At 36.2% G+C, this 26053-nt stretch overlaps 1 protein-coding gene across 1 annotated transcript in view; it reads right to left on the bottom strand.

The window, feature by feature from the left end:
* Positions 1-510: 510 nt before the first annotated feature.
* Positions 511-26053, bottom strand: part of tdrd3 (tudor domain containing 3) — a 79939-nt gene continuing 54396 nt past the window's right edge. Inside the window, exons 11-14 of the mRNA XM_039745315.1 lie at positions 20584-21446; positions 14706-14831; positions 13454-13578; positions 511-772 (exon numbers count right to left, since the gene is read on the bottom strand). Coding sequence (XP_039601249.1) covers positions 13462-13578; positions 14706-14831; positions 20584-21446 — 1106 coding nt within the window. The 3' untranslated portion in view covers positions 511-772; positions 13454-13461. The remainder of the gene's footprint in view (positions 773-13453; positions 13579-14705; positions 14832-20583; positions 21447-26053) is intronic.

Genomic DNA, 26053 nt, shown 5'->3' with positions numbered 1-26053 from the left:
TGACCTCAGTGGAGAGAAGCATATTGGAGAAAGATGATTTAAAATCTTGTGTTGGAATATAAATGGAAAGCACAGCTCCTTTGTAGAAATCAACCTGAATATTTATTTGTTTAATTTTGAGGTATTTGATGTCCAGTCTTACAGCATTTTCAAATGTCTTTCCTTGAATGAAGACTTGTGATTTAATTTGCTACACACATGAGCATATGGTAGACAGATTAAGGGCTCAGTTAATTGTGATCTCCTGCTGGAATGCGAGACGCCACTGTTGACTGATACCTTTTCTCTTCCTCTCTCTGCAGATTGGAAGACTGACGATCATGACATCTCTGGTGTCACTTCCAGTGTCCACCTGCCTGGACCCCATAAGATTGAAAGCTCTGCCACCTTAAGCAGTCACTTTTGAGACTTGTGTCTTTATGATGTTTTTCTTTACAATATATGGGGTTTGCCTTCAGCAATAAATCAACAACAAATGCTAAGAAGTAATGAATAAATAAAAGACAAACATACAATTGTGCACTGTATTTATTAACACAGTTATATATAGATATATATCAAGTAGAAAAAAAGCATTTTAGCTCTTTACAAAGTTTCCAGTCAACTTCTTAAAGAGTTTATCCAACATTTGTTAAGCCCTTTGTTTGCATCTCTGTAGAACTGCACCACACAATGGAAGAAAGCTTTTGGACTTTAACGAGGATAATTCTTCTTGGCTACATGAAAGCAGTGATTTTTGTGCTTCTTTTAGTTTTTCTCAGAAAAGGAAAACCTTTGGAAGAAAAATACAAAACACATGGGTTTATATGGCCTTTGGACATTTAGTTTAATTCCAATTTCTCTAAATATTATCGGCTATAAAATCATGTAGGTTATTAAAGATGAAAATAAAAAGTGTTCCTACAATTTTCATTGCAAGTACATCTGCACATAACACCAGAGAATAGATACTTTATTTAAAAACTGAATATTAAAGTATTATGGACTGGTACAGAGCATTTATCAATTAATTCAGATAACCTATGAGACAAAAGATATATAACAGCTTTAAGGCCAAATGCTTCTTTCCTTTGAGTCATTTATAAAGTTTAAAAATTACTTCGTAATTTTTTTCAGATTCTTGAACATTATTCATTAAAAGTGCAACATAGCATTACTAAATTAATTTATTATTATTGTAAAACCAAAACCAATATATAACATTTATTTTTTAATTGATTTATATCTTTGCTGCAGCTGTATTTAGATACAATGCAATAATTAGTTTCATGTGGCACTCTCATTGTACTATACATTCATATTTAGGATTAACCTTCTGCACAGCACACAACAAACTATATTTTATAAAAAAATTAATGAGTACAATCAAAATGAATAGTGCAATTTATAGTTTTCAATAAAATTCAAGAAAGATAGATTTAATTCTGTAGTTAATAAAATGTGAAAAAGTATATATTTTAAATAACTGCTTTAGAAAAAGCTCAATTGAAAACACATTTTAAAATATATGCATCTAAGAATCACTGCCACTTGTTCCATCCACAATCTGATGGATGCTTAGATTTAAATATTCAATAATTTACAAGGAGCAATAAAGACCCGGGCCATAACTAAACCTGCATCCTCACCTGCTGGCTAGCATAGACATCTCAGCCACTGCATCTGACAAAATGGAAATTCAATCCTCTTTTCACAGTGGCTGTACTTCAACATATTAACATATTATGTGCCAATTGTCCTCCTGGTGCAAAATTATTTTGTTCATTGTGCTTTCACAATTATGTGTCAACTATTGTACATTTTTAAATGTTTTGAGAAGAACAAATGTATGATATAGAGCTAGTGTAAAACTGATTCTCAGTAAGCTAGGGAAAATCTTTAAATAAATAAAAGCCAATAAGCAAAACAAATATTCTGAAGCTTTAATTATTATAAAATTATTACAGATTCATACCTAAGTGGTACATACAATTATTAATGTCTTCCATTCCCATGGTGCCTCACAAAATGAACAAGTTATTTACTAAACTCTACATTAGTAATATACAGAGAAATGCTCATGCCACAGTCTTTTACCACACTGCTTACAAAAAACAATGTAACTACAAAAATATTATGCAGTTTGCTCTTATATTGTGTAAATGTTATATTTCAGTGTTTACTATGTTTTGGAACCAAGACCCACAGCACCATGTAAATTACATTTATTGTTTAACTGACTTTTATTTAAACAATATTTGTGTTAATTAGGCCTTGGAATCAATTAAAAAATAATAATCTCATAAATGTACGTAATTAATCAAGATTAACTGAAATAAGATTAAAACATGTAATTATAAAACGAATACATAAATCATGAAGTAAATACACACTGAATCACAAATTTAACCTAGAATCAACACAGGAATTTAAAACAATGACATAGTTTAAACTTAAAGCAATGGCCTTAAACCTGAACTTTTAACAAAATATTACAGAAACATGAAATGAAAAAAAGCATAATTTTACCTTTGCAACTTTCATCTATCATTGTACAAGGCCTGTCATAAACCCCCCTTTCCCACTCCCTGACATCTATGTCAGTATGTATATATCAAGAAAATGAACTCCAGTGATATGGATTGACATGTGATGTAGCATTGTGAACTGCATAATACAAAATGTTAAACCTTTGAATGAAATTTTTATTTCATAAAATTTTAAACATACTATACAAGTAAAATTTTGCCCTGACCAAAATACTCTTTGAGGTGATAACCTCGTTGCCTGCCCTAGATGCAACAATATTTCTTAACACATCAAACAGGCCACAGGTGCAGTGGGTAGCGCTGCTGCCTGGCAGTTAGGAGACCTGGGTTTGCTTCCCGGGTCCTCCCTGTGTGGAGTTTGCATGTTCTTCCCATATCTGCGTGGGTTTCCTCCGCGCACTCCGGTGTCCTACCACAGCCCAAAGACATGCAGGTTAGGTGCATTGGCGATTTTTACTAGTCCCTAGTGTGTGCTTGGTGTGTGGGTGTGTCTGTGTGTGTGCACCCTGCAGTGGGTTGGCACCCTGCCCAGGGTTTGTTTCCTGCCTTGCACCCTGTGTTGGGTGGGATTGGCTCTAGCAGACCCCCATAACCCTGTAGTTAGGATGGATGGATAAACAGGCCACATTAATCACAAACATTAACACATTATTTTATATTAACTAGGCCTGGGGAAGTTAAACAGCTGATAGAAATGTAACACATTCTAATGAATGGTAAGTCAATATTTCACAGTGTAGATACATCTTGCTATAGTCTTACCTCTGATTTTGCATTTTCAAACTGGCATTAAGCTCCTCACAAGTACCGATTTTTTGGCGACACACTGAGTGGTAACATTTCAGAAAACTTGCAGACTTTGATTCTGATTTTCCAAAATATTTTTCATACACATCATGCAAAAAGCTAATCAAGACCAGGAGGAAAAAATACCACAGTACAGTTTTTCTAAATAAGTATGCTTGGAGGCAGAAGTCTCCAATGATGCAAAAAATAAATAAATAAATAAATAAATATTTGAAACCTGCTGTGAAGTAAAGATTTATGTCCTCTGCAGGCTACATTTCACAAAAAAGGACAAAATAAAATATGTACATTGTGTACCAAAACAAGCATAATGTACAATCTAAATTTTCTTGTGATTCACTGAAAGAAATAAATGTTCCTGAATTACTGTACACTCCAACTAATGCTACTACCTTTTAAACATAATCTTAATTTGAACTTCCTGGTCACGTTCTGAAACATTACCCACTAAGCAAAACATATTTTTTTTCACAGCTTGGTTAAGAAGGCAATTCCAAAATTAATTTTAAGAAAGCTTCTCACTAAATTTCATATTAACCTGTTCGACTGAATAATGTTTTTGAAAATTCTCCTGGTGATAAAATGTTTATTGCTATATGTAAAATAAAAATTATAAAATAGGAATGAACTTTAACATCATTTCTGAAAAGCATTACCGTATTACACTGTATTATTTTGTTCTGATTATTCAACTTTTTTATATTCAGCTGTCTGTGTTTAACTGTTCACAATAAATAGCAGGTTCAAACTTTTTAACATTTTGTTATGCAAAAAAGTAAAAGCAATGTAAACAAATAAATCAAAATGATATTTTAATTTGTTCTTTATTGTAGTAAAAAAAAAAAAAAGAAAAACACACACAGTAGGCCATGATTGCAATTTTAAAACTCACACAAATGTATACTGCCAATTGTGGAAAAAAACATTCTCTCTCTTTTAAAAAAAAAAAAAAAGAAAGAAAGAAAATCATACTATTTAGTAGGGCTGCAACTAATGATTTTTTTGATAGTTGACTAATCGTTAGATTTATTTTTCGATTAGTCACGATTATTTCATGCCTAACTATTTTGATGCCTGCAACCTGTGGTTGCACATCCTGTTCTGGGCTCCAGTGCATGTTAAACAATACAAACTAAAGTGCACGTAGTCTTTAAACAAAAAAAGTGCATTTAACTTAACCAAAAAATACATCGTTAAAACTGAAACCATTTTTAATATTTTAGTAATAAATGACAAAATGTAGATATAAACTATATAATGTGGGATTAATAAAGTATCTATCTATCTATCTATCTAATGTGTAAAGCCTGAAGTGCAAAGATCAAATAAACACTTTCACAAAAGGTTCAACGATGATACAATAGCTTCTGTGGTGCAGTGGTAGGAATTATTGACTTATAATCAAGAGTCCCCCGGTTCAATCCTGACTGCCTCGTATATTTATCTTTTTGAGTAGTGAGTTGCTCTTATTGTTATTATACAATAAACACATACATTTGATCTGCATCTGTAATAGCCACTGTAAATGTATAGTACTTGTAAAAGTTACTATTTTTTTTTTCACTTTTATTCTCTCAGTCACGTTCACAATCACGATCTGAAACTGGGAATAACTGTAGATATGAGTGGTGTTTTGAGGCAATCGAACTGGAAATTCTCTGATCTGGATGGACCACATTGTGAGTTCGGCCCTCTGGTTGTAATATGACCAAGCTGTGCGCTGAGCTTACTCTTAAGCATGCAACGTACAGTTGGCCATGTGAACAGTAATCTTGATTCAAATCTCACAGCTTGGATTGCTGCTGTCATAATCGGTTTGAGTTTCATGGTTTGTTTCAATTACGACAGTATTTGTAGGACTTGTGTTGAAGAGATATTCGGCATCTGTCAAGCGTTGTAAGTATACAACCGGTTTCTTCGATAACTTCACATCCAGCTTTTGAGAGTTTAAACATTTATAAACATCAAAGTGTCCACTACTGAAATCGTCACCTGTCAATCTAAGATGTTTTAGAGGCATTGGCGGTTGTCGAACGGTGTAAAATATTTGGCCATTTCGGTACACTTGAAAGTGACAACCGAACAATACAGTGGCAGCCATTAACTCACATGCAGATGCATAGGTGAAAGGCTTAAGCATTTCACTCTTATAGTGCTCCTGTGTAGTATAATTATCTCCTGTACCGTCATGAGTCCACACCTTGAACCTGTCCCAGTCATTCAATACATAAGACACAATGTTCCTCCGGATATCAAGAGTGAGCCTGATATGGCCGTGCAATATGTAACAAAGAGAATGGAAAAGGCAGGTGCCATCTCCGGGCATGGAAACCACTCAGTAAGTGACAGTTCTTTGATCGATGGTGATCGTCTCGAAAGACATGTTAATGGGGGTACGGTTGGAATGATAAAGAAAATGGGTACCTGAACAATATAAAGTAAGTCTAAAATACCTAAACAATAACTATATTCGTAATAAACGAACAATAAAACAGCGGAGAAGCCGTGGATTAAATAAAAAGGCTGTAGTTATCAGCAGGGAGACGTGAATCCCGTGGCAAAGCAAGGAAGGGAATGTAGAGACTGGCGCGATGGACAGCCTTATATAGGCAGGCAGCCAACAACGTGGGAGGCGTTGGGATGGGGGGCCCAATGCCGCCTCACACGGTGACCGAGCTGCAGGCTATGGACGTATATATGTATATAAGTAGGATTCAGTTAGTGTTGGGAACCCACGTACCAAATTTCTTGAAGATGGGCCAATAAGTAACAAAGACCATTGAAAAGTTCAATATGGCGGCCGACAGTGGCATCATACCACCGAAATAAGTACAAAATTTCAGCCTTCTACCTACACAGGAAGTTGGAGAATTAGTGACGTTGGAAAGTTCAATATGGTGGCTGACAGTGGCGTCATACCACCGAAATAAGTACATACATTGGTTTCGGTTAGCACAGGGAAGCCGCCTACCAAATTTCGTGAAGATGGTGCCATGAATAAGAAAGTTCAACATGGCGGACATTGTTGACCGTTATGACTGTTACGCGTAGAATTTCAAAATGAAACCTGCCTAACTTTTGTAAGTAAGCTGTAAGGAATGAGCCTGCCAAATTTCAGCCTTCTACCTACACGGGAAGTTGGAGAATTAGTGACGTTTGGAAAATTCAATATGGCGGCCGACAGTGGCGTCATACCACCAAAATAAGTATGTATATCGGTTTTGGTTAGCGCAGGGAAGCCACCTACCAAATTTCGTGAAGATGGGGTCAGCCTTCTACCTACACGGGAAGTTGGAAAATTAGTGACGTTGGAAAGTTCAATATGGCAGCCAACAGTGGCGTCATACCATCGAAATAAGTATGTAAATCGGTTTCAGTTAGCGCAGGGAAGCCGCCTACCAAATTTCATGAAGATGGGGCCATAAATAAGAAAGTTCAACATGGCGGACGTTGTCGACTGTTATCGACCGTTATGACCGTTGCGTGTAGAATTTCGAAATGTAACCTGCTTAACTTTTGTAAGTAAGCTGTAAGGAATAAGCCTGCCAAATTTCAGCCTTCTACCTACAAGGGAAGTTGGAGAATTAGTGAGTGAGTGAGTGCGTGAGTGCGTGCGTGCGTCAGTCAGTTTGGACTTTGCTTTTTATTAGTATAGATTTGGAATTATTCATTTTATGACCTTATAGTACATTTTGGAATGCACTGTGGCACGGATGCAACATTATTCATATTCTTTCATGTACCTTTTTGTGGTTGTAATCAGTGACCGCGTTTCTGCCACACCATGCCCCCCAACACAGGACTCCAGGACATGCAGAGGAAAGAATGTTCCTCTGCAAGGTGAGCCATAAATGCTCTTCTTTTCTCAGTGGACCCCGTACATGCCTTGCACAGTACATGTGCTTTAATCGCCGTCAGGTCAAGCTTGTTATAGCACAAGCAACCGGCCACCTGCGTGCTCCTGCTAGCACTGAATAAGGTCATGCCTTCTTGGTGCCAGCATGTACCACCAGGGAAAAAAAAAAAAAAAAAAAAAAAGGAATGAGACAAATACAATGATTTCTTCAAAATGTCACATATACTGTATGACCTGAATAGTACCAATCAGAAAACATCATTGCATTAATGCAATATTATTTAAAAACTAACAGATCGGGTGTAAATTTGTTACTTGTAAAAGTTAGCTTTTTTCACTTTTCTCAGTCTCATTCATGCTCTCCCCTCCCCTCCTGATAAGACCCTAACTAACTAACTAACTAACAGCACCCGCATAAATTCTCAAGAGACTGCGGCATCACAGCTCCAGGATGCTTGTGTTTCAGATGCTCATGCATCACGGTGGTGCTGCCATGAAAAGAAAGCTCCGCTTTGCATAATCGGCATTCAACTTTCTTTTCTTTTTCAAAGAAGTGCTCACTGTAATAAGAATATAAGTTTAATGTCACTGTGCTCTGTACAAAAATTATTTTATAAATCCACTCATATGTATAGGTCAGGCCAAAGTTAGGATACAGGGGCTCTCAGCATTTAGAACTGCTAGGCAAGCATTTGAAGAGAGAAAGGTAGAACTACGAAAATGGGCATTGTATTATTTCTATATGTTAGAGATGAAATTGAATCCTCTCCTGGCCTTGTTTGGAACCTAAGTAAGGGCCTGCATGTGGAGAAGACAGTATAAAAAGATTTGGACAGCAGCCAAACACTTTGAAGCCAATGGACGGATGGAAGATTACGTTATCCGTCCTGAAAATCCTTTCAGTGCAGCGACAAAAAATGACAAACACTACACAGTGTTGTCATGGCTTCCTTTCATCTGTTATGCCGCGTAAATCGTCATTAAAGAAAACAGTTATTTTCTTTAATGTGATTTTTACCGCTGTATCACTATGGGAGGGATAGCGCCTTTTTTACATTATATCTATATAGTTTTGGGTTACTTAAAATGCCGCAATTACAAAAGAACTTATTCCAACTAGGAAGCTAAGAAACCTGTAGAGGAAACACTCTCATACTTTAGAAAGTTTCTGTCTCAATTTTTTCCATCTCCTTCCCCCTCCTCTATCCGACTCTCCATTGAAACCACGTTTCTTTTCCTCTACATTCTTCTTCTCCTCAGACATTCTTCTTCGTTGGTAGGACTGTGTGCAGTCTTGACGAACAATAACAAATAATACTGCCCCCAGACGTTCAGGTAGTGCACTGCAGTTACAAAAACCAATGTGGTTCTTTGTGACTGGAGCTTCTATTGAAGGTTTTGTTTATGACACGTCGACAATAAAAAAAAATCTCCATCAACGATTTTTTTGTAGTCAACATCATCAGTTACGTCGACTAATTGTTGCAGCCCTAGTATAAGTTGTTTGTAGTGAGCCACCTCATTTAAAAGGGAAATGGAAAGCAGGTATTTCATAGGAAGATACAGTGACAGCTTCATGAAAAACTTGTTGTTGAAAAGACAGCCCACAATGAAGCATAAATAAAAATTCTATTTAGGCATGGTCTATATGTAATATAATGAGTTACGTTATAATGTAACAGAGAAGTGCAACTGCACAATATTTACTCAAACTCTACATTAATCGGGCTTTTTCATTCATTCAATTATAATGGTCCAGGCAGAAAAAGTGATTTACAATCAATATTTTGTTTGGAAACCAAAGTTTATAATAATACCAAAGTATTTCTTTCATAATCTTCTATAATGTACATTAAAATTTGTTATTCAATATAATTTTATTAAATGGCAATACTCATCAGCGGGTTGTTTCTAGGGTGTGTTTCGGGTTACATCACTGTTGTAGGAACAGAACTGTGTCGTAACCCAAAGACCCCCCTTTATATTTTTCTTGAATAGACAAAAATAAAACTCACAGGCCTAACATACTAACAACTTATCTTGAGCCTAAATAAAAGGAATCTCCCACCTATATATAGTAATAGAAAAAAATAAAAGAAATTGTATCCAGTGTATGTATGCAGGTAGGTGAGACCTGAAAAAGAACTGCCAGGTGAAGGTCAAGGGGAATCTGCAGCGTAAACTTGAGGGAGTACTGTAAAAGAAAGGCCCCTCTGATCAATAAAAAGTGCATTTTTACAGTCACTGTACAAAAAAGTCACTATTTGGTTGCAAAACAAACTTCTATAAAACTAAAAATATATTTTTTCATTTATACAGACATCCCTTGCTGTACAGTTTGCTGAATAAATTAAAACAAAATTTTGCCAACAAAAATAATAATTAAATAGAGTACAAATTACATATTATACTGATGCCAACATAAGATTAAGACAACCTAAAATCATAGCATAACTAAGATTAAATTAAAGGTAATAAAATTAGTAAAAACTTACCAATAATATAACCAACATTATGATTTTATATTTTAAGGCAGGTTTAAACAAGAACAAGATGATGAATTCCTAACATCCTAAGGAAGTGTGTGTCACAATGACAGAACAGCAACAACAAAAAAAAGAATACCAATCAAAAAGCAACACACTGCCCTAGTCACAATTAAATGAGGACTGTGATCACAAAAGCTCATATACCTATGATGAATCTGAAAAGGTCAGAAAAAGAGAGTTCTATAAAACCAACAAAAAAAACTCAGTAACAGTATAGTAAAGGAGATATGTAACCTACAAGGCAGCACAAATCATTATAGATGTGCCTTCCACTCATATATTCTGTGTCATTTTGCTGCATAATTCACTTTTAATGTTCTTGAAGAGAACTGTCAGATAATACAGAACACAGTACATACAGAGCAAATGATATAGAGACTAACATGATTTCATAAGCAGGACTACTCTAATTAAGAATCCTCAAATGACTGAAGTAAAGCTGAAGTCTCGTAGAGTACACTATCTACTCAAAAATACAAAAAAACTCCTTTAAAACCAAAACTTCAGCATGGCAATAAAGCATCATGCAAACAGTTTATTAAGGAATTAAAGTAGACATTCAAGGAGAGAGACAATGAAAAAAGGCCTAAAATAATAAAACAAAAATAATACAATAGTCAGCCTAATGCATATAATTTTTAACGGTAGCTTTGTTTGTAAAAGTGATTCAATTTCCATGTTAAGTAATCCTGACATTCTCCATGCTTCACACTTTTTTATTAACCTCTTGGCTTTTTGTTTGCTGAGCTTACTTGCAATTAAATTCTAATCTGTACTTGAGATGAAGACAAATGTCTATCCCTTAAATAGAAAATGACATTTTTGTTTCCCTTGTATTTTTCAAATATGTCCTGTATATGACACATTTCACACAGAAAAAAATAATCAAACATCTTTTTGCTGCTGTCCCATAATAAACTCAAGTGACCTCTCAATCATTTCATTCATAATTCCTTAAGGTCATTAAAATCCTTATGTTGAACTTAGCATGGCTTTCCTGAAAATGTCAATCTCTTATATAAATGGCACTATTTGTCTTTAGATGTTTCACAAATGGGGCAACTGAGTGCACTCTATTCATCAAAGTGTTCTGAAAACAGACTGCTCATGATGCTTTATCAGGACTGGAGTAAAAATATTCTTGGATTTGCATAAATATGTACAAAAGTCTTAGGCATTTAGATTGTTCACAAAAAAAATTTGATTGTTATTTTATGTTTTCTGGATTAGTGTGCCAATAGTAACAATGTATTTAAGAGCTCCAAATTTTCCTTTTGAAAAAGGGAAGGCAAGATAATGAGCTATTTAAATGTCCATAAATAAAGAAACAAACAAATAGAACACTTTCCAATTAAAAAACGATATATTTGCAGACATTTAGTTCAATGCTTGATTAAGCCAATGTAAAAAACAGATCCTAATGGTCAATGACAAGATCAACCAAACTGAATAACTAATATAGAACAAGGTTGTACACAGTTAATAAACATGGGAAAGTGACAACTGTACTAAAAAGATGTGGTTGCAATAGATGATGCAAATGTTACACCAAAAGTGAGTATAGTAACAAGACATAAGGTGGTCATCCTACATCACTAAGATTTCTTCCAAGAAGATATTTTGTGAGAGAAACATGCTTCTCTGTTGGTGAAAAAGGATCTGAGCCATAAGGCAAAGCTCTCAATTTACCAGTCGATCTATGTTCCTACCTTTACCTATTGTTACGAGTTATGGGTAGTGACCGAAAGAACGAGATTGCGAATACAAGTAGCTGAAATGAGTTTCCTCCACTGGGTGTCTGGGCTTTCCCTTAAAGATAGGGTGAGAAGCTCAGTCATCCGAAAGGAGCTCAGAGTAGAGCCGCTGCTCCTCCACATCGAGAGGTGGCTCAGGCATCTGATCAGGATACCTCCTGGATGCCTCCCTGGCGAGTTGTTCCGGGCACGTCTAACCAGGAGTAGGCCCCGGGGAAGACCCAGGACACACTGGAAGGACTATGTCTCCTGGCTGGCCTGGGAACGTCTCGTGATTCACCCAGATGGGCCAGAAGTAGTGGCTGGGAAGAGGGAAGTCTGGGCATCTCTGCTCAAAATGCTGCCCCGTGACCCAATCTCGGATAAGCGGAAGAGGAGGGATGGAGGGATGGATGGATGTAACATGTTTTCAGATGTGCTGTCTAAGCTCTTCAGAAGAAGCACAAACAAACTGGTAAAGCAGAAGATTGGAAATGCAGTGATTTGTCAAAGAAATTCAGTGTAGCAAACTAACCAAGTCCCTTCAAAATCAGATGATGTTCAGCAACACTAATGGCAGAAATCACCGGAACCCTTGTACACCCACTCAGATAAGCCTAATTCAAACTGCCGCTCATGGAGACATTGCAATCAAAAAGCCAATCCTCCAAGGTGGAAATAGCCAAAAAATACAAGTACCATGGTGCATAAAATTGGCAGCAGTAGGTGCTCTGGACTAAAGAGTTAAAATTAGAACTTTTTCAATCAATCAGAAGTCTGCTTGTCCACTGAAGTGCAAGAATACATGAATGGATATCTACAGCAAAGTGGTGGGTCTCCAGGATGGATTTCGTGGTTCTCTGACTAAAGGGTCTGGACTGGGCTGGTAACTCAATGGCTGCATGTTCTAATCATGGCAGTGATGGAAGGAATGCTACTCAGTTGGGTTCTTTGTGCAAGGCCCTTAACCTGCAATTGCTCCACGGGCAAGTATAAATAGCTGACCCTACGTTTTGGACAGGAAGTTGGGGTATGCAACAGTACAGTACAGGTTCACTGCAGATGTAGGACTGCATTTATGCATATAGATTTGGTGGTTACAGCTTCAAACTCAAAGAGGTGTTTGATCAGCCCAAATTTCATTCTGGAGCAAAACAATAACCCCAAACACATGGCAAAAATCACTAAAAAAATCTGCAGCACAAAAAGAAACAGAGAAACATCGAGATAGTCTGGAATTACTTAGAGGCAGAAGTAAGCAAAAAATCTGCTTCGAAATTGTGGCAAATTTTCTAGGAGGCTTGAAACAGCCAACCAATCGAGTACCTTAGGAAACTACAGTACATTCAAGTGGACCGAAGTAAACTGTTGCCAATTTAAGAAAAAGGCTGTCATAGTAAACACTAATTTCATGTTATGTTTTCTTTGTTTACTGCACTTACTACGAAATATACTGATTCATAAAAACAAGACTTTTGCACATTAATATACGTATAATCAAGGTTTTACTGTATCTATATGTAAAATGACCATCACCAATCCCAAACCCTTTTCAGTTCATAAGTAGAATGACACTTGCTCTCAACAGTGACCCATATTTAAAAAATGTTGTTGCACAGCAATATCTAAAAAAATGCACTGCAAATTATCAATTGAACTCTGAAAAATGTAAGTGTAATGCATATTCAAACTAATTGAAAACACAGATATGAATACAAGTGCTATAGCACAAAATCTGCTTCACATCCCAAACGTGTTCTCGCTCAATGTTGTCATCATTGCCAAAAAAGGGGTACACCATGTAAACACAGGGTTTAAATGCTTTTAACACCAATTATATGAATACATAAAATAAAGAGAATGAAGTTATTTAGAAATGAGAAGACTTTCGTTAAAATAACCAAGAGATACCAGTCTTAAGTTGCAGTGGCTGAAAATATTTTGTAAGATATAACATATTTATAAAACCTACAGTTTTACCTTGCACATCAGTTTCTAGCTCTAGGTGGCTGATAATACTGTTGTGTAGGCCTTGAGCGTCTAGGCTGCCCATCTCCACCTCGACGGTATTCTAGTGAATTTTCATAATAAACATCATCATCATCCTGTAAAAAAGCAATAACTTGCAAGTCAAAATCTTCACATTTTCAGATTCTTGCTTAACTATTTTCCTCTTAATCACACAGTTACTTATTCTAAATCAAAGGGCCCATAATGAACTTTAAGCTACAAACATTAATTTACCATACCAGCTGTTAAGTGAAAAAAAAGCATTAACCTAGGTGAATATTACACACCTCTATAAAAGGATCATGCCTGTAGCAGCTCGGTAATTGAAGCAATGGGTTTTAACATTCTTTCTTCAACCAATTCTGTGTGCAAGCCATATAACTAATAAACAATTGTTTGTCATATATATTAACTAAATAACAAATATATACACAAATTATTATACTATAGCTATGAGATTATATGGTGTGTTAATAAAAGTAGCTATACAAAATATCAAAATGAAGGTGGTTAATCTGCACACCTCTTGCCTCATGTTTACTTCTGAACTCTGGAACAATTCACTTATTTCTAATTAGTGCACATCTGTTACAATGGCAACAAGGATAAAACAACACATATGCAGTTGCCAAGTACTAGTTGGGAATCAAGAATCCTGATCTTTTAGTAGTAATATTACATTACACCCTAAACAAAACACTGAACACATTTCTGTACCATATAGAGATTACAGAGTTTTGGAAATGAGGCTCTTTTCAAAGTTTATGCAAGTTAGAAGTCTGCCGCACATGGGATCATCCTTTGAATCAATCACAGGTGTTTTTACATGTCTCTTACTGCATAACAAGACTCCAAGGAGCTCGTTAGTTGGCAGGTCAAAGAGACAAAAGTTCTGATTCCGATACATCAGAATGCCCACATGCTTATTAAAACAAAAACCTGTTGACACACAATCTTTCTTATAATTAACACTGCTGTAACAAAAGCCTTCTAAGGAAAATATCACTTGCAAGTAACCATTAAAAAAAAAAATAAGACAAAAGGTGAAAAAACCCCACTAATATGTATTTGAAAAATACTGCAGTGTAACTCATGCAGTACGGATGTAGTTTCCAAAGACATTTACTACACCTATAAAAGAAAAAAATAAGTCAAAGTGAGCTTGTTATAATACACAAGAGGGCCAGATTTATGAACTGTTCACGACACAGTTAACACTTACCCAAGTTTCTGCTTGAAGTGGTTTGATGTTACTGAGCAGCACCTCTTCATAGTTTCCATAGTCACTAAAAACTACCACTGCTGTTGTTCCTGATGGGTGAACGGCATTGATTCTGGCTCTATAAAACTTTTTTTTGGTCAAAAGAAGAAAAAAATCTAATTACATACTGTAACTTAATACATTTAAGTACAACTTAACTGCACTTAATAGATACATTTTTCTTTAACTTTATCAAATTGATCTGGAAAAGGATTTGATTTTTTTCTAAGTATTATTCTGAATATCTGTTAAATCTCTAGGGCCAATCCCATTTCTGACATTTATATACACCTTGCCTGATGAAGGGGCCTTCGCTGCCTCGAAAGCTTGCATTTGAAATCTATTTAGTTAGCCAATAAAAGCTGTCATTTCACCCAACTTTCTCCTGTATCAATCTATGGCTAACACGGTACAATACTCTACTGCTATTTATATTTAAATCAGAGCAGCATTTACACAATACTACACAAAATTGAAAAAGTGACTGAAGTTAACTGTTACCAGGAGACATTATATTGCCATACATCTAAACTTTAAATGAAAAGAATTTTAATATGTTCAGACACAATTGGTCTTACTTACATTAAAAAAACTGTCAACTGAAAAAATACATCTACTTGTAAAGCCTTTTTCATGACACATAGATAAACAAAGTAGTTGTGCGTATGTCTAGAGCAGAGTTTTGTTTATGACATTTCTGATTTTTATGAAAAATGTATGTCAAAAATAGTCAGACATCCTTTTTCATTACAAGTCTGTGAGACAGCTCGGGTAGTAACAAGGTTGACACCAGACTACACAGTGGGTGTCTTGTAGTTTGGGACCAACTGGGATTTTATTTGAGAAAAGTCAGACATGAAGACAGACACAGAAATGTGTTATTTTCCAAAACAACAAGTGGGTTTTATTTATAGGTTCACAAAAAAATGTCCCTATCAAAAATAATGAATGATAATTAGAGAATTTTGCCAGTCCCAAAATGAAAAATAAAGACAAAAACGTATATACATAAAATGGTAGTATTCCTAAAGAAAGAAAACAATCAGGGAGAAACTACACACAACAAAGTTGAAAGAATCCCACAAAATATTTACAAGGGAAAAAAAAAGTTTTACATACAAGAAAAACAAAGAGCACCACAAACCCAAAGTCTATATAAATACCTTCACCAAAACAATATCATAAATAGGAGATTTCTACACTTCTATACAAAAAGAAAATATTTACAAATAAGCCACAAGCTTTATTTGGTTTGGTATACTTAAAAGACAAGCTACACCAACCACACTAACCTGATTTCTTTTTCTTTGGTTATAGTCATAATAAAAGCAAGCTTGTTCTGTTATATTTTTACCTTTTGTGAAAGTGCTTACAGTGGCTTGCAAAAGTATTCGGGCCCCCTTGAACTTTTCCACATTTTGTCACATTACAGCCACAAACATGAATTAATTTCATTGGAATTCCACGTGAAAAACCAATACAAAGTGGTGTACACTTGAGAAGTGGAACGAAAATCATACATGATTCCAAACATTTTTTACAAATAAATAACTGCAAAGTGGGGTGTGCGTAATTATTCAGCCCCCTTTGGTCTGAGTGCAGTCAGTTGCCCATAGACATTGCCTGATGAGTGCTAATGACTAAATAGAGTGCACCTGTGTGTAATCTAATGTCAGTACAAATATAGCTGCTCTGTGACGGCCTCAGAGGTTGTCTAAGAGAATATTGGGAGCAACAACACCATGAAGTCCAAAGAACACACCAGACAGGTCAGGGATAAAGTTATTGAGAAATTTAAAGCAGGCTTAGGCTACAAAAAGATTTCCAAAGCCTTGAACATCCACGGAGCACTGTTCAAGCGATCATTCAGAAATGGAAGGAGTATGGCACAACTGTAAACCTACCAAGACAAGGCCGTCCACCTAAACTCACAGGCTGAACAAGGAGAGCGCTGATCAGAAATGCAGCCAAGAGGCCCATGGTGACTCTGGACGAGCTGCAGAGATCTACAGGTCAGGTGGGGGAATCTGTCCATAGGACAACTATTAGTCGTGCACTGCACAAAGTTGGCCTTTATGGAAGAGTGGCAAGAAGAAAGCCATTGTTAACAGAAAACCATAAAAAGTCCCGTTTGCAGTTAGCCGCAAGCCATGTGGGGGACACAGCAAACATGTGGAAGAAGGTGCTCTGGTCAGATGAGACCAAAATGGAACTTTTTGGCCAAAATGCAAAACGCTATGTGTGACGGAAAACTAACACTGCACATCACTCTGAACACACCATCCCCACTGTCAAATATGGTGGTGGCAGCATCATGCTCTGGGGGTGCTTCTCTTCAGCAGGGACAGAGAAGCTGGTCAGAGTTGATGGGAAGATGGATGGAGCCAAATACAGGGCAATCTTGGAAGAAAACCTCTTGGAGTCTGCAAAAGACTTGAGACTGGGGCGGAGGTTCACCTTCCAGCAGGACAACGACCCTAAACATAAAGCAAGGGCAACAATGGAATGGTTTAAAACAAAACATACCCATGTGTTAGAATGGCCCACTCAAAGACCAGATCTAAATCCAATCGAGAATCTGTGGCAAGATCTGAAAACTGCTGTTCACAAACGCTGTCCATCTAATCTGACTGAGCTGGAGCTGTTTTGCAAAGAAGAATGGGCAAGGATTTCAGTCTCTAGATGTGCAAAGCTGGTAGAGACATATCCTAAAAGACTGGCAGCTGTAATTGCAGCAAAAGGTGGTTCTACAAAGTATTGACTTTTCAGTTATTTATTTGTAAAAAAATATTTGGAATCATGTATGATTTTCGTTCCACTTCTCACGTGTACACCACTTTGTATTGGTCTTTCACGTGGAATTCCAATAAAACTGATTCATATTTGTGGCTATAATGTGACAAAATGTGGAAAAGTTCAAGGGGGCCGAATACTTTTGCAAGCCACTGTATTTCATATTTGGATTTCAGTCCTCACACATTACATACTTCATGTCAAAATTTTGTCATTATTACTAAAAACATGAAAAAAGTTTTGTCTTTTAGGTATGTGTTCAACATTTCTTGCATTTCCTATCATCCTACACTTACACAGATATTTGTAGACACAGAACACACATGGAATATATGTGTTCCAAATAACGATATATTTTTTACACTATGGTACCTCACTCCCTGATAAACAAGGCTTGAGCTGGGACAGCTTTTTGCCATTTCTGTGGCGGTGAGAGGATGGGATAGTAAGCTGCTTGTGCTTAGAGACACATTCACAACACAAAAGACGCGTACGGAGAGGTGCGAACGGATTTAAGGTGGGCCGGGTTTATGAGTTTTATTGTAGGCTTTGATAATTCTAGTGTTAAAGTACTGCAATATTAATAAAATTCATTAAATGCCAATATATTTTACAAGAAATAATTCTTTCTTTTTAATTTCAATAAAAGATACAAGGATGGATATTTTAAAAACCCAATAAAGGAGCAAATAAAGAAATGCCCTGGAATATATTTTAGAGAAAAAAAGATGTAAAAGAAAAAGTAACTGGGCAGAAATGACACAAACGAGTGCCCTCATAGTACATAAATACCTTTAAAACCTCTTTTTGCAATTCATTCCAAGATGATGGAGTAGTTTAACACTCACAGCAGTTCTGTAACACAACCTCAAACCTAACTATCAGAACCACCATTGCCTGGAGGTGAACAACCCACTGTTTACTGATAAGCCAAGATGGCGTATTTCTTTACTCTTTCAGAAGCAGCAAGAACACAATTTTATGCCCTTGCAGGAGTGTAAAGAACAAAAAGATTATTTAGGGCAGCTTTTCATTTACTTGCTGTGAAAAGAAAGAATGCCAGGCAATCAACCTGAAACTGAGGGCTAACATTGCGACATTTTACTTTTTTGCTGCTGTCTGACAAGTAAAAACAATTCAAACTGAAATACTGTAAAGCAAAAGGTAAAGCGAGAAAACTAAAATTTTACAGTTTCATTAGTAAGCTGAAGTATAATTGCATAGCAATTTAAGTACTCCAAATATAGACTGTAAAAATGGCAACCTTACCTTCAGCTTCGGCAACAGCTGATGCTTGGTTGCCGAGCCAGGCAGGCTATCACTTTTAAAAGTTAGTGTTGAGCCCTGTATAACCTCATAATCTGCAGTTTTAAGAGCTGAACTAAATTAATTCAAGTATCTAGTTGTACAAGAATTATTTCAACAATAAAATTAGGTATATAATTTATCCAATTTATGTAAACAGTCATATATGGCAGATTTAGAGTTTAAAAATAAGAAAATCAGAATACACTGTAAAGATTGTAAGAGCTGAATTTGAATCCTGGTCTAATGTGCACCTAGCATGTGTCTCAGTCACATATCTTTCTGAGCTTATTCGAAAAAGCTGATGCTGTTAATTTTATTTATTACTATGATAAATGCATTTTTTGTTATTTTATATAACCCTTAAGAGAAAATGTTATATTTTTGGTATAATCATTGTTCTGTTGTTATGCGCCAAGTTTCTTGTTGATGGCAAATTTAGGAAACATATGGTTCAGAACATAAAAATGAAAGAACATCCTGCTGTACTTTTAACCCTCCTGAAAAGTTGCATGCTCTTAAGGACTATAAGTAAACCTAGTTGTTGTGGTTGACTGTAGTTATTTAAGGTATCAATATTTGTCATGTCCTGTTAGCAACTGGGTGTAACAAATCACATTAAAAGTTTTTGGCTTATGTAATGAATTCCTTTTTGAATAGTGGCCCAATGAATGGATTGTATAAATATTGAGGACACTTTTTTCTTGGTAAAAACACTAATATGACATGCTTTTGCCTCTTGCAAGATTTAGATAAAGAATAATGTTTGATGCTTTCTCCTGCCTGTGTTTTACTGCTTAAATCGGCGCATTCTAGTGGGGATTTTCTGTATTCATATTTTTCTTCCACAAGACCCATTCAACGTGCAATCTCCACATGGGTGGTGTCTTATGTAAATAGCCACTCCATAATTCCAGTATTTTCTAAATTATATTTATCAAATAATATTGAACACAATAATATTTCTAGGGTTCAGCCAGCTTTTTGTTACTGGTAATGCATAGTAATAATGGGCTACAATATACAACTTCAATTAACTTAAAAATTTTTAATACTTTCCATTATAAGATAAACAATCTTTTGTCTCTATTACCGGTACTAAAGTCTAAATTGCATTACAGTATATTCTGATTAAAGGTGCTAAATCATCTGACCTCTTAATACTTACAAGGACCTGCACATGCAACAGGTAGAACTTCAACAACCACTCTGATGGTTTTGCAGAAAAGCTTAGCACCTAGTTCTTTAATTTTGTACAGAACTTGTACAACTTGTTCCCACTTATTCCACATTTGCATCAGCCGCAGCTTTGGACATGAGCTTATCCATACACCCAGAATGGTCTTACACTACTGCACCAGGATTGCAACATGCCAGACCTATTATTGGAGCACTTTTGCATGTATATTCCCCTAATCACAGACTCATCTTTTATCAGTATTTCTTCCTCTCTTGTGGTGGCATTAGAGCACTGCTGGGGCTTCTTATTCCTGAACAGTGCGTTAGAGGCATCACAGTTAATATCCAGCTCCAACAAGTGCTCTAAATGGCTTCAGTAGATTAAATTTATTTTAAATATTTGCTTAGAGACACATTGGTATATACATAGAACATTTTCTTCACTGTACTGTTAAAAATGCTAAGTAATTGTGCAACTAAATTAGTAACTCAATTTACAGAATTTGTTCTTGGAAAAGTCATATTATATGTAACACACATTAACCAAAAGAAGTCTGTTTACCTTATTATCCTCCCAATAAAGGGCAAGGCACTGGTCTCCTGGCTTCCAGTTATCACATAAAAATCGACCAGACTCTGAAGAATTGCGAGAACTTTCAAAGGTCTTGTCAGGTTTGATGGGTCCTGATCTTTTTTTGGATCCAGTATTATGGAAAACAGGTTTGCTGTCATATTCTTCAATGTAGTTATTATTTGCAGGTTTAATAGGCCCGGTTCTTTTCTGATTCAGACTGTCCATTTCCCCGTTCTGAATTGTATGACTGTTGACAGTTCTATTTGTAAAAGTTCTTTTACTGCTATCTCTGTCAGCTTTTAAATGAATCATATTTCCAGAGTCCAATGATCTTATTTTTTTGTCTAATGTATCTGAATTTAAACGGTCATATTTACCTTTTTTTTGATACGATTCAAACCTGCTGTCCAAACAAGAATTTCCTTTGGAATCTGACATACTGCTACATTCGGTGGACTTGTTTTGCATAGAAATATCCTTTTGGGCTTTCTTTACAATCATTTCATTTTGCTGAGAGTAGTTTGGCATATGTTCTTTTGACTTAGCATTTGGAAACTGAGGCCAGCTACCTCTTTTTCCTTCATCACCTCTATTTCCTTCACCTCTATTTTCAGACCCTACATTAGCAGATTTTTCAAAGCCAGTCCAACGTATTGTAGTGTTTTCTGGCAGTGGCTTGGTATATTGATTATCTTTTTGAAAACGAGGTGGTTTATCGTTTCTTTGATGCCTCGATTCATTTCTTTGAGAGTACTTTGGCTGATTCATTTCTCTAACATTTGAGTCCAGGCCTGTATAAGGCACCTTTTTCCCTTGTACTTGATGACTCTGTACAGACTGTGGTTTAGGTTCTATAAAAAAAATACAAAATACATATTTGGTTAGTAAATAATCTTTTAATGATTGAAAAAATGTCAAAAGTAGCATTCTGAAATAATAAAGAGTAGTTACATTTTAGGAAGGTTTGAAAATAAAATCTATATTTATACACTAAAGACACTAAAAACTGAAGTACACTAGCTTAAGGATAAAAAGTAGATGGCTTACTACATCCTACATACTGCCATTTCCAAAAATGTTCACAAAGAATATTCAAGTAGGGCATGTGTTTGGAAACAAAATGAAATTATAATTTTATTGTAACTCAGAGCTGACCTTTGTTCAGCAAAAACACAGGAATGCCACTTAAACAAAAATGCAATTCTCATGTGAGTTTGCACGAATAAGTCAGTGATTAGTTTGCATGAGTTGCTACCTAAAAAGGACTGCTTACAGTGCATAACAAGCTGAGGCATTGCTGTTAGTTATTAGTTCGCAGCACTGGAACCAGAGTTTTTATAACACTAAATCATCAAAAAATACAGAAAGTACACAGTTTGCTCAGAATAATACTGGATGGCCACGTGCAAAAGGCACATGTCTGCAAGGAAATTAAATACCTTTTCTACAATCTTTGAAAAATCTATTTTTCCCTACTGGTTTGAACAAAATTGTTAGGCTGTGAACTGAAAATACACTTAAAAAAATAACCTGTTCAGATCATAGTTCAGTTATTTCTTAATGACAATGCTGTCACTAACAGACTTTATTTTTAACATTTAAACTACATGTGTTCAATAGAATTAACCTATGAATACAATTACTTTAGATATTAAGAACTCTTTAAAAATACATTCCTACTAGGAAATACTAAAAATTAGTCTTTACTATTAAAAAAGAAACGACTTGTATTTAAACATTATTTACATTTGTTATATCACCAGAAGTACAAAACCAAAAAAGAAGCCTGAAAGATTAACTATGTTTAAAAATAAATGGAACACAAGAATTCATTGCTACAACTCGCTCAACAGGCTAAATATAATGCGCTGGCAGAACATACATTATCAGGCAAACTAGGGCTGCACGATTAATCTTTTTTTTGTCATGATAACGATATTTATGACACACGATCAGTTAATAAATATCGTCGCAATTTTACAGTATAAAGACCAAACTGTTTTTATGGGCGGAGTTTACGGACTGGACTGCGTCACTAAGACGTTACTGCGTCTAGATTGCAAGCGCTTTCTGAAGCAGTAGAAGTCAATAGCAGCAATAACAGTCAGTCAGAATAAACATTAGATGGCGGAGCAACGTGAGGAAGGTGCAGAAGTGCAATCGTTAGTTCCTAAAAAGGGGGTCATACTCAGTTGTCTGGAACTATTTCGGTTTCGAGGAATGTGATGTTGATCAGGTACGATTCTTGTGCAAACTTTGCTCCTGTTCCGTCCAAACGTCCCAAGGTAACACAACAAACCTCATCAACCAGCTTAAAAGCCACCAAAAAGTACAATACCAAGAATTTCAACGACTGAAGGCACAAACGGCAACAACAAAAAATTACCAGCCATCCACAACACAGACAATAATATCAGGGACATTGTTCAACACAATACCATATCTGCCTAGCTCGCAAAGACACCGGGAAATAACAGAGGCGATCACGTACCATATAGCCAAGGATATGTGTCCAATAACCACCGTGAGCAGTGAGGAGTTTAAAAAAAATGATCGCAACACTTGATAAAAGATATAGCATTCCCTCACACAACCATTTTTCCAATGTTGCGCTGCCCTCGCTGTATGCGAAATGCCGAAAAGAAATAGAAAGAGAAATTCTCAGGCTCAGCCTTGAATATTTTGCTGCCACGACCGACTTATGGTCAAGCAGAACTGCGGAACCGTATTTGACCTTGACAGTTCATTTTATTGACAGCGAGTTTAAGATGAAAAGCAAGCTTTTGCAAACTTCATTTTTCCCACAAGACCATACAGCGGAGTTTATTGCAGTGGGCCTCAAAGAAGCGATGTCCGCTTGGGGCTTGGTGGAAGAAAGACTTGTGTGCATCACAACGGACAACGCAGCTAATATGATTAGGGCAGCATCTGTGAATAACTGAACGAGGCTACACTGCTTTGGTCACAGACTTCATTTAGCCATCGGTAAGTTGTATGTTTTTTTCCCAGATATATGGAAAAAATTTGACAATTTAAAAATATTAATTGCTGTTGTTGTTTTAGTGATATAATCAGGGGTGCACATAACTGGTACGCGGGTACGCATGCGTGGCAAAAATGATGAACGTGTAACGTCATTTTGTTACTACAGCGCTTTCGTGTACAAAACAGAAGAGCTCTTGACTGTGACCGTTTTTTGACAGCGTGCGATTAAAATTTCACCTACACCATTTGTTTTATGTCTTTCGGTTTAGGCACTGCGTTTATGTTCGAAAAGTGTTTATTCCTCCGACTCAGGACCCTATTCTGCACCGGCGGAAAGCACCATACAAAGTGGTTTCGTTTTGAAATAAAATAATTGTGCGTGTTTTCCGCTTGTGGCAGTGGTAATTTTTAAATTAGGCATAGCTGTGTGCATTTTCGGCTACTTTAAGACGGCCAAATGACAGTGCCTTCTTCACCAACAGTCTTTAGTCAGTGACGTTATTTATTAAATGATATTTAAGCGCCACGCACTCACGTGATATTAGATACGTACTCAAATAGCATTTTATTTTATTTTATTTCGGTTTTATCACAAAAGAACAACTGATTCTTTCATACCATTTTTAATGAAACGCAATACATTTGTTTAATGCATATTACGCTCAAGACGCAACCTTGTGTTCCGTCAAGTTGCACAATGACGATAAAAACCACAAAACCTTAAGGGAGTGATCTGTACTTAAGACCTCGCTGCGGAGTGCGTACCAAACACCAGCTCCTGCTACTCACCTAAGGAACACACTCAAAAAGTTATGTGCACCCCTGATTATAATGACACATTATAATGACAATGAGTCATATGTCTACAGTATAATAATCATCATTTTTATTCTGCTAATCTATCAAATTAGATACATTTAAAAGTTTAAAAATATTGGATTAGTCAAATACTATTATATTAATGTTTGTGAACCCAGATGAGTTTAGAATAAGTGAGTGTTTATTATTTATTAATAAATGTTTGATAATTGTCTTATGTAGGTGTATATAATTAGTGAAATAAAAAACATTTTTTTTTTATTTCTGATCAAAAGTTGCATAAACAACAAGAGTCTTCCTGTGTCTTACTGTTTTTTTTCTGATCATGTTTATTTCCTGAAGAGAATGCCATGAAGGATCCAAGAATTGACCGGGCTGTGGGGCTCTGTAAAAAGTTGGTGAGCTCCTTCTCTTACAGCTGGAAGCGTAAGAGAGAGTTTTTAGCTGCACAAAAGGAGATGAAACTCCCAGAGCACTCACTGAAAACAGAGTTTCCAACAAGGTGAGGATCACGTCAGGCCATGATAGAGAGAACCATCGAGCAGCAAAAGGCCATTGCACATGTCCTGTCCTCTGAAAAGAAGTCTCGTCATCTTATCCCAACATGGCAGGACATGGATGTACTAGAGGCAATCAACAAATCCTTGCACCCTCTAGTTAATTTTACAGATGCACTGTCTGGCGAGAAGTACGTCAGCGTGTCATTTGTTAAGCCAGTTCTTCATCTTTTCAGCGCATCAATCTTGAAAGTTAAGGATGATGATACTGACCTGTCAAGAGCAATCAAGTCTAAAATTTTGGAGTACCTAAACGAAAAATACAGTGACCCAGACATCCAAGCTCTATTGGACATGGCATCTACGGTGGATCCACGATTTAAGATGAGATACACGGCTGAGGACAACAAAACAACAATTCAATCCAGACTCAAAGCTGAGAAGCAGACTTTGGCAATGACCGTAATAAAAATGAGCTGCACTGAGATCTAGATTAGTGTTTTGAGTCTCAATTAGTTAAATTTGTTCTAAATGCCTTTTTCTGTGTTTAGGTGCCACCCCAAGAAACAGCACAAGAGACCAGCCAGAAGGATGCTGAAGCTGGATGTGCCCCAAAGAAAAAGATGACTTTAGGAAGCTACTTTAAAACTGCTGAACAAGCCTTGCCACCTAACAACCAGCAATCCAGTGTAGCCTGTGAGCTGGAATCTTACTTGCAGTTAAACTACCTGGATAGTGAGGGGAACCCATTAAAATGGTGGAAAAAACATGAAAAGATCTACCCAAGGCTTTCAAGAGTGACAAAAAAATACTTGTGCATACCAGCTCTCCTTCAGAGAGGGCTTTTAGTTCCGGTGGAAATGTAGTTACTTGCTTGCGGTCTTCCCTAAAGCCCGATCAAGTTGACAGGCTTGTGTTCTTAGCCAAAAATCTGTAACATGTTGTAAAAAATTTTTATTCTTATTTGATTTTATTACAAGTTGATGTAAAAGAGGCAGTTTAATTTTATTTATTTACCACAGCTAAGAAAAACTCTCCATTCTAAACATGTTCGGTTTGTTTATTTTTCTTTATTTGTGGCTGTAAAGTGCAATAAGAATACACAAGTGAATAAAAGTTCACTACCAAAGGAATAATCGTCATTATTAATCGTGATA

Source organism: Polypterus senegalus, chromosome 2 (assembly GCF_016835505.1).
Source record: "Polypterus senegalus isolate Bchr_013 chromosome 2, ASM1683550v1, whole genome shotgun sequence".
Lineage (NCBI taxonomy): Eukaryota > Metazoa > Chordata > Cladistia > Polypteriformes > Polypteridae > Polypterus > Polypterus senegalus.
The sequence above is the reverse complement of the archived record's forward strand: the minus strand, read 5'-3'. Positions and strand labels throughout refer to the sequence as shown.